The 14,591-nt window shown below is 37.3% G+C and overlaps 1 protein-coding gene across 2 annotated transcripts in view; it reads right to left on the bottom strand.

Annotated features, from left to right (window-relative positions):
- LOC123530514 (regulator of nonsense transcripts 2-like) overlaps window positions 1-14,591 on the bottom strand; it is a 91,631-nt gene that overhangs the window by 29,267 nt on the left and 47,773 nt on the right. For both annotated transcript variants that reach the window (XM_053521199.1, XM_053521198.1), the window contains 4 exons: window positions 14,372-14,480; window positions 13,435-13,492; window positions 10,226-10,281; window positions 9,510-9,626 (listed from right to left, as the gene is read on the bottom strand). In XM_053521199.1, the coding sequence (XP_053377174.1) occupies window positions 9,510-9,626; window positions 10,226-10,281; window positions 13,435-13,492; window positions 14,372-14,480 (340 nt within the window). The remainder of the gene's footprint in view (window positions 1-9,509; window positions 9,627-10,225; window positions 10,282-13,434; window positions 13,493-14,371; window positions 14,481-14,591) is intronic.

Consider the following 14,591-nt stretch of genomic DNA (forward strand, 5'->3'; position numbering starts at 1 on the left):
ACTGCCAGTTATGTAAGCTGAATTGCAGACTGCTAGTTATGCAAGCTGAATTGCAGACTGCTAGTTATGCAAGCTGAACTGCAGACTGCCAGTTATGCAAGCTGAATTGCAGACAGCCAGTCATGCAAGCTGAATTGCAGACAGCCTGTTAAGCAAGCTGAATTGCAGACTGCTAGTTATGCAAGCTGAATTGCAGACTGCTAGTTATGTAAGCTGAATTGCAGACTGCCAGTCATGTAAGCTGAATTGAAGACTGCCAGTCATGCCAGCTGAATTGCAGACTGCTAGTTATGCAAGCTGAATTGCAGACTGCTAGTTATGCAAGCTGAATTGCAGACTGCCAGTTATGCAAGCTGAATTGCAGACTGCCAGTTATGCAAGCTGAATTGCAGACAGCCTGTTAAGCATGCTGGAATGCAGACTGCCAGTTATGCAAGCCAAAATGCAGACTGCTAGTTATGCAAGCCAAATTACAGACCACTGGTTATACAAACCGAATTGTAGACTGCTAGTTATGCATGCCAAATTGCAGACTTTCAGTTTTGCAAACCTAATTGCAGACTGCTGGTTATGCAAAGCAAATTGCAAACTACTAGTTATGCAAGCCTAAATACAGACTGTCAGTTATGCAAACCTAATTGCAGGCTTTTATGCAAGCCATACTGGCTATGCAAGCCACATTGCAGAATGCTAATTATGCAAGCCAAACTGCATATTCCTAGATATGCAAGCGGAATTGTAGACTTCTAGTTACAGTTAGCCAGGTATGCAAGCCTAATTGCAGAATGCTAGTTATGCAAGCCAAATTGCAGACTACTAGTTATGCAAGCCTAAATGCAGACTGTCAGCTATGTCAACCATACTGCAGACTGCTAGTTATGCAAGCCAAATTGCAGACTGCTAGTTATGCAAGCCTAAATGCAGACTGTCAGCCATGCCAACCAAACTGCAGACTGCTAGTTATGCAAGCCTAAATGCAGACTGTCAGCTATGCCAACCAAACTGCAGACTGCTAGTTATGCAAGCCTAAATGCAGACTGTCAGCTATGCCAACCAAATTGCAGACTGCTAGTTATGCAAGCCTAAATGCAGACTGTCAGCTATGCCAACCAAACTGCAGACTACTAGCTATGCAAGCCTAAATGCAGACTGTCAGCTATGCCAACCAAACTGTAGACTGCTAGTTATGCAAGCCAAAATGCAGACTGCTAGTTATGCAAGCCGAGTTGCAGACAGCTAGTTATGCAAGCAGAAATGCAGACTGCCAGTTATGCAAACCGTATTGCAGACTCCTAATTATGCTAGCCAAAATGCAAAATGCCAGATACGCAATTCGAACTACAGAATGCTAGTTATGCAAGCCAAACTGCAGAGTGTTATTTCTCAAACTGCAGAGGTTTTCTTGGAAGAGTGATTAAATAAACTTAAGTACTTATGTGCAGCAGGTCAAATACATTCAGAAACAATGGCTGCCTGATAACAGCGAGCTCTATTTGAAGCCCCCTACGTAATACTAACTTAAATACAAAAGCTTTAGCAACATTTTCTAAGTGAAAAAAGGGCTATAATTTTGCTAAAATGTAAGTCAGAGTTAGGAAACTTACCAGGAGAGGTCACCCCATGATGCTAAAGAATTGTGACGAGTTTGAATATATCTGGTCAAGTGGTTCCAGAGAAATATGCTTACATGCAAAACTTTAATCAAAACTTCTACCTATATTAAAACGGGGCACAATTTTGACAAAATAAAAGCTAGAGTTATTTAACTTGTAAAATGAGGTCAACCTATGATGCTGAAGACATGTGTGAAGTTTGAAAGCATTTAGCCGAGTAGTTTTTGAGAATCATGCTTACATGCATAACTTTAACCTAAAACTGTAATTCAAAAGGGGGCAAAAATTTGACAAAATGAAAGCTATAGTTACGTAACTTATCCTAAGGAGTCATCTCATGATACTGACGAAGCCTTGACTTCTATATGAATTTGAATTGTACGCTTAAAACAAAAGCTGTCTGTAAGACAGCACATTCAACTTTTCACAGTGCTTAACTCTGAATTAGAGCTTTGCCAGTAAAAACTTTATTAAACATTAACCAAAAAATTCTAAGTTAAAAAGGGATATAACTCTGTCAAAATTCAAATCAGAGTTATTGGGATTGTTTCTCCTGGTGTAGACTTTGATAGTAAATAACTATTTTAAGTTTCAAGTCAAAAGCTTTGATAGTAGCAGAGATATTTGACTTTATCAAAAACTTTAACCAAAAAATTCTAATTTAAAAAGGGGCATAACTCTGTCAAAATTCAAATCAGAGTTATGGGGATTGTTTCTCCTGGTGTAGACTTCGATAGTAAATAACTATTTTAAGTTTCAAGTCAAAAGCTTTGATAGTAATAACAGAGATATTTGACTTTTATCAAAAGCTTTAACAAAACAATTCCAAGTTAAAAAGGGACATCACTCTGTCAAAATTCAAACCGGAGTTATGAGGATTGTTTCTCCTCGTGTAGTCTTTGGTAGTAAATAACTATTTCAAGTTTCAAGACAACAGCTTTGATAGTAACAGAGATATTTGACTTTATCAAAAACTTTAACCAACGGCGACACCGATGCTGAGGCGAGTGCAATAGCTCTACTTATTCTTCTAAAGTTGAGCTAACAAGTCTTTTATGTCAGAATGAATGATGTTGTTTGAGGCAACCCGAGGGGAAATTATTTACATTAGTCCAAACTGGAATTTTCGCTGTGCCATTATCAAATATATCTTTCACTAATATCCCAGTAATTCATCTGAAATCATAAAATACAAGAGGGCCATGATGGCCCTATATCGCTCACCTGTTATCATTGCACATGAGCACAAGAAGGTCCTCAAAAAAAAATATCTAAGTCCAAAGGACAGGAACAACAAAGCGAAGAAATTTAACCAAAAAGAAAAAAAATTCTTACAAGGTATAGATATGTCAAAATACACCTAAAAATTGGAGGTACCATCCATGTTGTACCACAGAAAAGTGGTCTCGGTTTTTCCCTATAGCCAATAATAAAAAAAGTTACTAAAAATAAGCTATTTATAGCAACGTAAAAGGGAAGTAATTAAAAAAAAAAATATTGTAAGTGAACAAAAGAAGGATCTGCCAAATAAATCTGTTGACATAAATGAAATTTCAGATCAGTATCTTCATTAGTTATGGAGATACACCCATTTTAATTTGAAATAAAGGGAGGTAATTTGCCATAAAATCAGTTCATAGTTATCTACCCTGATTGTCTCAGTCCAACTAATAACAATAATGAAATTTCAAATAAGTCCTATAAGTACTTACTTACATAAATCCATTTTGATTACGATCAGGGGAGGTAATCAGATACAAAATAACTCTGGAACCTACAATTGGATCTGATTTGTCATGGAATCCAAGATTTATTGTTGTTGAAGATATTTTGGAAGTTTGTATCAAATAAAACCATAAATGAAGTCTCTATATGGCTGCAAAAGCCAAAATAGCCAATTTTGGACCTTTAAGGGGCCATAACTCTGGAACCCATAATGGAATCTGGCCAGCTGAAGAAAGGAAGCAAGATCTTGTGGTGATACAAGTTGTGTGCAACTTTGGTTAAAATCAAATCATAAATGAAGCTGCTATTGTGCAGACAAGGTCAAAATAGCTAATTTTGGCCCTTTCAGGGGCCATAACTCTGGAACCCATTATGGGACCTGGCTGGTTCAAGAAAGGAACCGAGATCTTATGGTGACACAAGTTTTGTGCAAGTTTGATTAAATTCAAATCATAAATGAAGCTGCTATTGTGCAGACAAGGTCAAAATAGCTAATTCTGGCCCTTTCAGGGGCCATCACTCTGCAACACATAATGGAATCTTGCCAGTTCAAGAAAGGAACCAAGATCTTATGGTGATACAAGTTGTGTGCAAGTTTGGTTAAAATAAAATCATAAATGAAGCTGCTATTGTGCAGACAAGGTCAAAACAGCTAATTCTAGCCTTTTCAGGGGCCATAACTCTGGAACCCATAATGGAATCTGGCCAGTTCATGAAAGGAACCAAGATCTTATGGTGATACAAGTTGTGTGCAAGTTTGGTAAAAATCAAATCATAAATAAAGCTGCTATTGTGCAGACAAGGTCAAAATAGCTAATTTTGGCCCTTTCCGGGGCCATAACTCTGGAACCCATAATGGGATCTGGCCAGTTCAAGAAAGGAACCGTGATCTTATGGTGATACAAGTTGTGTACAAGTTTGGTTAAAATAAAATCATAAATGAAACCGCTATCGTGCAGACAAGAAATTGTTGACGGACGGACGGACGGAAGTTCTAACAAAACGGTCATTATGTGACACCCCCATTGTTCTCTCTATTGTTCTAACAGTCACATAAAAAGAAAAAGGTCACATAAACAGAACGGAATGAATGACATCAAAGAGAAAGTACCATTATGCAGTCACTTAACCATCATTTTGGGGCACGGACGGACGGACTTACGACGGACAATCACAAAAGCTCACCTTGTCACTATGTGACAGGTGAGCTAAAAATGTACCATCTGAATAGGATACGTCGTAGCGACCACTGCTGGCTTTTACACGATGGGAGGGAGTACGCTTAGTCTAACTGAGAGAGTCTATTTCTAAATGAGTCCACTGTCTCTAGGTTCACAACACTGTCATCAAGTTTATTCCAATCCAATACTGTCCTTGGAAAAAATGAGTATCTATAGTTATCAGTGACTGCTGAGATTGGTTTACAGCACTTCGAGTTGTTGGTAACGTAATTACCCACGATGTTGGAGGTAATGTGGTCAGAATATTTTTTTTCCCTTACTGCTCGTTTAGGTCTCTGTCTCTGTCTCTGAATGTAGTGATCTGCGTTGATAGCCGGTACCAGCCCTTCAACCACCTTGTACAGCGTCAGCGTCAGACGTTGGTTTTTACGACGTTTCTGCAATGATGGAAGTTCCAACTTTTGAAGCATCTCTGTTACACATCCTTCGTGTCTTGAGTGATAGTCTTTGGTGATGAAACATGCTGCTGATCTTTGCACTTCCTCAAGTTTTTCAATTTCACCTTTAATATATACAAAAAATAACTCCCATATTCCATTTTAGAACGTACCAGGGATATATATGCATTTTTCCTACACTCTTGAGGAGTGTGATGTAGATTCCTCCTCAGAAAGCCTAAGGTCGAGTTTACTTTCTTTTGTACTTGGTCAATGTGAGTGTTCCATTTCAAGTCATCAGAGATACTGATACCCAAGTATGGATGTTCCTGGACTAGTTTTAGAATTTGACCTTTCATAGAATAGAAGTGCACTGATTTTTGTTTTGTACTGAGATGGAAACATTTCTTTACATTAAATTCCATTCCCAAGTCACTGGCCCATTTAACTAAATTGTCAAGGTCTTGTTGAAGCTGAAGATGATCTTTAAAAGTTTTGATTTTTCTATATAATAAACAGTCATCTGCGAATAGGCGTATTGTTGATTTCACATATTCAGGCATATCATTAATATGGCAAAGAAATAACAGAGGGCCTAACTCAGTTCCCTGAGGCACATCTGAGTCAACATCCACTTGAGATTTTTCGCCATCAACAACTACACTCATTTTCCGTTTCGTTAAGAAGTTTGTGATCCATTGTAGATAGAGCCACGTATACCATATGCTTCAAGTTTCTTGTGGGGGATGTTATCAAATGCTTTGCTGAAATCGAGCACCATACAGTCTGTTAAAATGTCACTGTCGAAAGATTCAAAAAGATCATTTGCTGTAAGACTGATCTATGAGGTTTGCTGAACTTCACTGTCTGTGCATCTTTATTTACTGTCAGAGCTTTCCAATCTATATCTGAGCAGTTGAAGTCGCCAGAAAGAATAATTTGAGGATCTTTATTGTTTTTGGTAACTAATTCTAGAGAGCGACGCAACTCACTGATATCATTCAAGTTTCTATGTGGCATATAGAAAGTAGATGTCAATAATGATTTCCTTTTCTGAAGTTTTAACTGCACCCAATTTATTTCACAGTTTGTCACAAATTCAGGTTTTTCAAGTGCCACCTCCTCCCAAAGAACAACGATCATTTCTGTATGCATTATAATGGCCTGGGAACACTTCAGTAGATTTAATGGCGTCAGGCGAGTTTGGCTTGCCGGGTTTAACCCCCCTTAACCAAGACTCAGTTCCGTATACCACATCCGGCTTTATATAATTCAAGGCAGCTTCAAGTTCAGAACTTTTACCAGAACTTTTACCACTAACACTTCGGCAGTTTATATTCATTAGTCTAAAATTTCACTTTTCAGAGATGTCAATGAGAGATGACACGTTTGATGGTTCAGATGACGAAAGCCGTGAATATCTAATACTTGAGCGATTTAAACCAGATGGGCTACTGGTGTAAAACGGTTTAAATGGCGCACTAGAAATTACAGTCTATGGAGGAATCAATTTCAAGGAGTGGATTGTAAACGTTTGACAATTCAAAAGATCTAAACGTAAAACTGTTAATATTCAAGCTTTCACATTTACAGCAAAGCCATTGGATATGAGAGTGTCTAGCCAACAAGTCATAATCTGCCGAGCACAATTCTAAACAAGATCTATGGTGCCAAACCGAACAGCCATCACATGCAAGGCCGTCCCAATGCTCCCTGGTGACTGGCATTTCACAAGGACCGCAAGGAAAGATTTCAGCATTATTCACAGGTCCAGGGTTTGATTGAATATCACCACTCAATAATAATAAACATGTCAGAATTGCCAATTTTTTACTTTCAATTGTGCTGTTTTTGAAAGACCAATATCTATGTTTTAAGGTTTTTACACTGATTCCAACTGAAGGAAAGTATGGATCCATCGTTGACTTGAGTCATTTTCCAGTAGATGATAACCAGGAGGAGTAGTTGGAATGATGGTTCCATGATGACGAGGGTGGGTGGGGTACAAGGTGGCTTCCAGGCTCGTACGGGGCAGGATGATGGCACTACATAATTGACTCAAGGGCTACACTTTTGAACAAACCAATAATAAGGAAGTTTTTTAGCATTAGATGACACAAAATGTGCTTTCCAAAGATCACTAATTCAATTTCCTGAAGGATTTTTATCCTTGAAATTTATTTCCATGACTTTTTCTTCCGTCCTATATATGGGGATAGAAAAAAGGCCAAACATTTCCCCCGACTCAAAAATTAAGAAAATCATCTTTGTTTACCCTGCGTACCTCTATATTGAAGAGAATTCAAGGGGAGTAAATACCAATGACTCGGGCATAGCTAATAGACTGTATCGGGACCCGGGTCTTAAATTACTTTTGTATAACGTAAAATTTAGAGCTCGCATAAAAAAGGTAAATAAATGCTGTTTTTCATTAAAATATATTTTACAACGCATTTCTGTAACTAATCATTAAGTTTTTAACAAGACCTGTGTAAAATTTTCCCGGTGTGTTTTCACACATTTTGCATTAAAATACTTGAAACTCAGTATCAGGTAGCCCGGAAATCAATTATCTAATCTTCAAACATAATTTCGATAGTTGTCTATAATCCTCTTGTTCATCGAGAAATTCACGTCCGAGGCATTACTTATATTACACCTACTGTCACAATCTGCAAACAATTAACCATTTAATTATACCCGGGTGCAATTGTAAACATGTGCATGCGAGATTTTCGACATCCAATATGATCATAGTCACTGATCCTTAATGTTTAAAACAATTTGCAAACCAGTCCTAAAATTACGTCATTTTACCGCCATGTGCCAAAGTGTATTTTCGTTTTCACTGGTGTCAATATTCATGGAGTGGTCAGAGGATGTGGCAGTTTAATGCTTACAGTTTATGCTTTTTCAATTTAAATACTTGCCACAATATCCAAAAACATCGACAATGATTAAGCAAACAAGAGCACCGCCTTATTTTCTAAGTTCAAAAGGGGCCATAAATCTTGCAAAAAGCAGGATGGAGTTATGTTTCTTGCTGTACAGGGTCAACTTATGATGGTGAACAAGTGTTGCAAGTTTTAAAGCAATAGCTTTGATAGTTTAGGATAAAAGCTGACCTAAACATAAAACTTAACCAAGAAAACTGATTTTCTAAGTCCAAAAGGGGCAATAAATCTTGCAAAAAGCAAGATGGAGTTATGTTTCTTGATGTACAGGGTCTGCTTATGATGGTGAACAAGTATTCCAAGTTTCAAAGCAATAGCTTTGATAGTTTAGGAGAAAAGTTGACCTAAACATAAAACTTAACCAAGAAATCTGATATTTTCTAAGTACAAAAGGGGCCATTAATCTTGCAAAACGCAAGATGGAGTTATGTTTCTTGCTATAGGCTGAACACCACTAAATCCAGCTGTTCTTTATTTCATATAAAATCCACTAACTTCATAACGGTGTTTCGACATTTTCTAGCATATCAGATTTTCAGACACTTATATTCCCATAAAGAACTAGATCGCTACTTTAGAAAAACAAAAAGAAAAGGGGGTGTTAACTTTTATATAAGAAAACTACAGTTCGTTAAATACAACCCGCTGAATTTACTACTTTTCGCTTCTTTCAATTTCTCTTTTCGTGACATTAAATTCTTACGCCGCCATTTTTATCTAGCATGCAATAGGAACATGCCAATTTCATTAGAATGCAAAGTGATACATACTGAAACGCGGTAGGGTAAAAGTAAGCACGTTGCTGCCGAGAAAATGCACTAGGAAAGGAAAAAAGATTAGTACTATTTATATTTGGACTACTTGTGACTAGACCAGCGGAGGCTTACATTCTATTTGGTAGTGATCAGCCTATACAGGGTCAGCTTATGATGGTGAACAAGTATTCCAAGTTTCAAAGCAATAGCTTTGATAGTTTAGGAGAAAAGCTGACCTAAACATAAAACTTAACCAGGCAACGCCGACGCAGACGCCGATGCCGACAACCGCTCAAGTGATGACAATAACTCATCATTTTTTTTCAAAAAATCAGATGAGCTAAAAACTGCAAGTTCGTAGAAACTACGATATGCATTTCGGACAAACATAAATTCGGATAAGTGATGTGGGTATAAGCATTTTTCCAGAATTCTGCTGATATTTTTTCACTGCGTCCTATACATGAGTGCAACCAATATTTGGCCAATTACAGTAATATGTGATAACGTCTTGGTTTGATGTTTTCATAATTACTGAAGAACTGTTCACATAGGTTTTAGTGCAATTACAAGTGTTAATGAAGTTACTTTAGTAGAAGTACTATGTGTTTATTCTACCACAAACTGTGGCTACTGAATGTTGTCACATTATACACCTACATACCAGATAGACTCGTGTTCTATGATGTCACATTATACACCTACATACCAGATAGACTCGTGTTCTATGATGTCACATTATACACCTACATACCAGATAGACTCGTGTTCTATGATGTCACATTATACACCTACATACCAGATAGACACATGTTCTATGATGTCACATTATAAACCTACATACCAGATAGACTCGTGTCCTATGGTGAGACTCTGGAGATCTGTATAGATATCTTCCACAGCTTTCTAACAGAGCACAAACCATCTCTATGTTATGGTGAGTAAAGTCAAATAACAACATCTGAAATAAACATGTACAAAGATATTTTCATTGTTTTAGGCTTGTATCATACTGAATGTTTAAAATGCACTATGTAGTATCAAAACCAGAAATATCTGTTTAAAAAAAATAAAACAATAAGTGCTATTCCAGTTGCTTCATTCACATTCTTAGGGTAAAAAATAAATTCTTTATGACTCTGTAAACAAGGATTTTGATATAAACTTGATGACAAATGAGTTTTTGCAAAGTATTAAGGACAATCCCAAAATAATGGCCCATGAGCATAAAGTATCCACTACACTTCTGAAACAATAAACAATGTACAACATTATACACAAGTTTTCATTTCCATTGCTTTTTTTTTTTTATGTCAGATAAACATTTTGTGTTAAAGTTAGTTTAAATGAGGATATATTCAATGTTTTAATCTCAATTTTGAAGTACTGAGATGATTTAACATTTGTTTAAAACAAATGCAAGCACAATGTTAATTATTTTCTAGAAAGGTTGCATTATATTGCTACCCTTTTGTCAACAATATTTAGAAAAGAAACATTTTTACGGAACACATAATTCCTTTGATCCAATACAGAACTTCTATTTTCAAAAATGCATACCTTTAAACAATGTAGAGCTTCTGATTTAGGAAATAACTTGAATTTCACTAGCTCTCCTGAAAAGAAAACATCTTATTTTCAACACATGCTGGTAAAAGTTCAATATTCAAGTAATAAGACTAGCTATATACGAGGGCGGGTTAATAGGTAACCGGCCTCTGCTGCTTAACAACAAAATATTTTGGTAATTATGGCTTCAATGTGGAATGTAGCATTTATCAGGAACATTTTTCGACAAAATTTATAAATATTACTGTTTTCTTTGAGATACGGTCACTTGTATACACCCACCCTCCAAAATCTCATTTTTGCCGAAAAATTCTGTTTCAGGATATAATATTACAGAAAATTTCAAAATACAAAATGAGACATAGAAATATATCCTTTGTACATAAATGTACTGAATTTTATGTATCGTTAAGATGGGTATTTTGAATCAATGTGGATAATAGGAAAATCCAATGTTCGCCATTTTCAGGATTAAGCCTTCTATCTTTGGATGCAGTTATCTTTCCAACAAAATGACGTAAAGTTGTGAAGATACTTGCTGTATATATCCAAAGGATTGTGCTGAAGAGCCATAAAAATAATTTTCATTTCTTTGACCTTTTTCATGGCACTCACATACACAAAAAAATCATGTATATTTTATACAACTTCCAAAGATGCATGAGCTTGAATTATCTCCCCTTACCTCAGAACACTTCATGATTTTAGAGTACCAATTATGCTTTAAAAGACATATAATACACCAACACATACTTTTAAATAGGTGGGATGTTGACCCATTATTTCCTTGACGAAAGGCAACATTTAGGTGAGACCTTTCCCTTTTAAATTTTCGAAAAATGGTGGGTAGGTGAATATTATATCCCTGTAAAATATCATAAATGCACAAAATATTTATTCCTTTATACAATAGTCTCAAGAAAGACTTTGAAATCAGACCAGAAGTGGTCTAGGCTGGATATATACAGTCAAACCTTGGGAGAGCAAAAATGTGGTCTTTGTTTGGAGGTGGTCTTTATTCACAGGTTAAATACATTGTAAATGTTAAAATGGGAAACAAAGCATGTGTTCTTTAGAGACAGGTGGTCTCTGTTCAGAGGTGGTCTTTAACAGAGGTTTGACTGTATATAGACCCACCCTCGTATGTCAGCAATGTTTGTATAAATTATTAACTAAAGATGACCCTTCAACAACTCTAGACAATGTCATGTACAATTTTGTAGTCACTCAAACTAAACTAGAAAATGCTTTTGTAAAAAAGCGCATGCCTCCCCAAATGCAAAGTCCTATAGGCAAGCAGTCAATAGGGGTCAGGAGCGAAAGTCAAAGAGACACTGATGGTTAGCTGCAATAGGGATCATCTACTTGGCATGTCCAGACATCCCGCTAAATTTCAACACTCTTGGCCTAGTGGTTCTCAAGTCACTGTTCAGGCTCCTGTGACCTTGACCTTTGATCAAGTGACCTCAAAATAAAAAGGGGTTATCTACTCTGCATGTCCAATCATCCTATTAAGTTTCAACATTGTAGGTCAAGTGGTTCTCAAGTTATTTCCAAAAAATGATTTTACATGAACAGGCCACTGTGACCTTGACCTTTAATAGACTGACCCCAAAATCAATAGGGGTCATCTACTCTGCATGTTCAATCATCCTATGAAGTTTCAACATTCTGGGTCAAGTGGTTCTCAAGTTATTGATCAGAACTGGTTATCAATGTTCAGGCCTCTGTGACCTTGACCTTAACGAAGTGACCCCAAAAACAATAGGGGTCATTTACTCTGCATGAACAATCATCCTATGAAGTTTCAACATTCTGCGTCGAGAGGTTCTCAAGTTATTGATTGGAAATGGTTTTCAATGTTCAGGCCCCTGTGACCTTGACCTTTCACAGAGTGACCCCAAAATCATTAGGGGTCATCTACTCTGCAAGACCAATCATCCTATTAAGTTTCAACATTCTGGGTCAAGTGGTTCTCAAGTTACTGACCGGAAATGGTTTTCAATGTTCAGGCTCCTGTGACCTTGACCTTTAATGGAGTGACTCCAAAATCGATAGGGGTCATCTACTTTGCATGTACAATCATCCTATGAAGTTTCAACATTCTGGGTCAAGTGGTTCTCCAGTTATTGATCGGAAATGGTTTTCCATGTTCAGGCCCCTGTGACCTTGACCTTTGATGGAGTGACCCCAAAATCAATAGGGGTCATCTACTCTTCATGATCAATCATCCTATGAAGTTTCAACATTCTGGGTCAAGTGGTTCTCTAGTTATTGATCGGAAATGGTTTTCAATGTTCAGGCCCCTGTGACCTTGACCTTTTACGGAGTGACCCCAAAATCAATAGGGGTCATCTACTCTTCATGGCCAATCATCCTATGAAGTTTCAACATTCTGGGTCAAGTGGTTCTCTAGTTATTGATCGGAAATGGTTTTCAATGTTCAGGCCCCTGTGACCTTGACCTTTGACGGAGTGACCCCAAAATCAATAGGGGTCATCTACTCTTCATGGCCAATCATCCTATGAAGTTTCAACATTCTGGGTCAAGTGGTTCTCTAGTTATTGATCGGAAATGGTTTTCAATGTTCAGGCCCCTGTGACCTTGACCTTTGACGGAGTGACCCCAAAAACAATAGGGGTCGTCTACTCCATCAGCCCTACAACCCTATGAAGTTTGAAGGTTCTAGGTCAAATGGTTCTCCAGTTATTGCTCGGAAATGAAGTGCGACGTACGGACGGACGGACGGACAGACGGACGGACGGACAGGGCAAAAACAATATGTCTCCTGGGGGAGACTTAATAACTTGTTTTTACTGTATCTTCTGTAATAAAGGCTCAAAATTTGGGATGTATAACTAAGGATATGAAGTAGTTTTTTCGTTTGTTTGGTTGGGTGTAACGTCACACCATCAGTTATAGGTCATATGGCCATATGGTGACTTTCTAGCTTTTACCAGTGCAGGAAGACCACAGGTGCTCCTCTGTGCACTATTTCATCACGTTCAGGTACATGGGCAGAACCACGGACCTTCCGCAAGCCAGCTGGATGGTTTCCTCACATGAAGATTCAATGCCTCAAGCGAGGCTTGAACCCACATCGGTGACGGGCAAGTGATTCAAAGTCATTGACCACTTGGCCACAGCAGCCCCGATATGAAATAGTACTTAATAAAAGAAAGGTTTGAACTTGTACATACCAATGAACCTGACAGTTTTTAACTTGGATTCTATATTGATCTGGTCTTTCTTTCTCACCTGAAACAAGGTTGAAACACATGTATAAACATTTGACCCTGTAACGAATTCTATGACATTCAGCAAGGTAACAATTTTTCTTATCAATCATCAAGTGAAAGTTCTTTGTTTCATATTGAAATAACTCTGTAATAAGCGCTAAGATTCCCAAGAAGAATGCCAAGTGTGCAAGGTCACATCATGATAAAGACTCAAGCAAGGTTTCATGAATTTACATCAAATACTTTTTGAGCTAGGCACATTTTAAGGTGAAAATGTGCATTTTTGACTATTTCAGGGTCCATAACTTTAAAAATAGGGTGTGGAGCCAGCCAAAATATAAGAGGTATGCAAGTTTATATCATGATAAAGACCCATGCAAGTTTTCATCCATTTATATCATACTTTTTGAGCTAGGTGCGTCACAAGGTGAAAATGTGTATTTTTTACTATTTCAGGGGCAATAACTCTTGAAATAGAGGGCAGAGGCAGTCAAAAAAATAGAAGGTGCGCAAGTTTATATCATGATAAAGGCTCAAGCAAGGTATAATCAATTTCTATGAAATACTTTTTGAGTTAGGTGCGTCACAAAGTGAGTATGTGCAATTTCTATTTCAGGGGCCATAACTAGGGGCGCAAAAAAATGCATCAAAAATCTTTAACTAAGAAGTGGACGCAGAAGGATGCCGACGCTTGGTTGAGTAAGATAGCTATGCATATACTTCTTATAGTGAAGCTAAAAATTACAACCAACTGAAAGTTTGATCCATCATTACATCTCTATTCAACTGACAGGAGCACTTTTCAGAGCAGGCATTGAATTACAATACCTTTTACTACTGGCTATATCTCTGAAGCACCTTACCGGCAAATGTTTTATCTAATCTATACAACACTTACATGCCATCTAAAGTCACCCTTCAGTAACTGCACGAGATCATTGGCTACATCAGGCATACATGGATATAATGTGGCAGTCAGTCGGGAATAGAATGGCAGTAAATCATACCTGTAATACATGTATGTACGTAGAAATCAAACAACTGCTTTCAAATATACCAGGTACTTAAAATACTTAAAATGATAATATCATATGAACAGTAAATATGGACCCCCTGAC

Source organism: Mercenaria mercenaria, chromosome 13 (assembly GCF_021730395.1).
Source record: "Mercenaria mercenaria strain notata chromosome 13, MADL_Memer_1, whole genome shotgun sequence".
Taxonomy (NCBI): domain Eukaryota; kingdom Metazoa; phylum Mollusca; class Bivalvia; order Venerida; family Veneridae; genus Mercenaria; species Mercenaria mercenaria.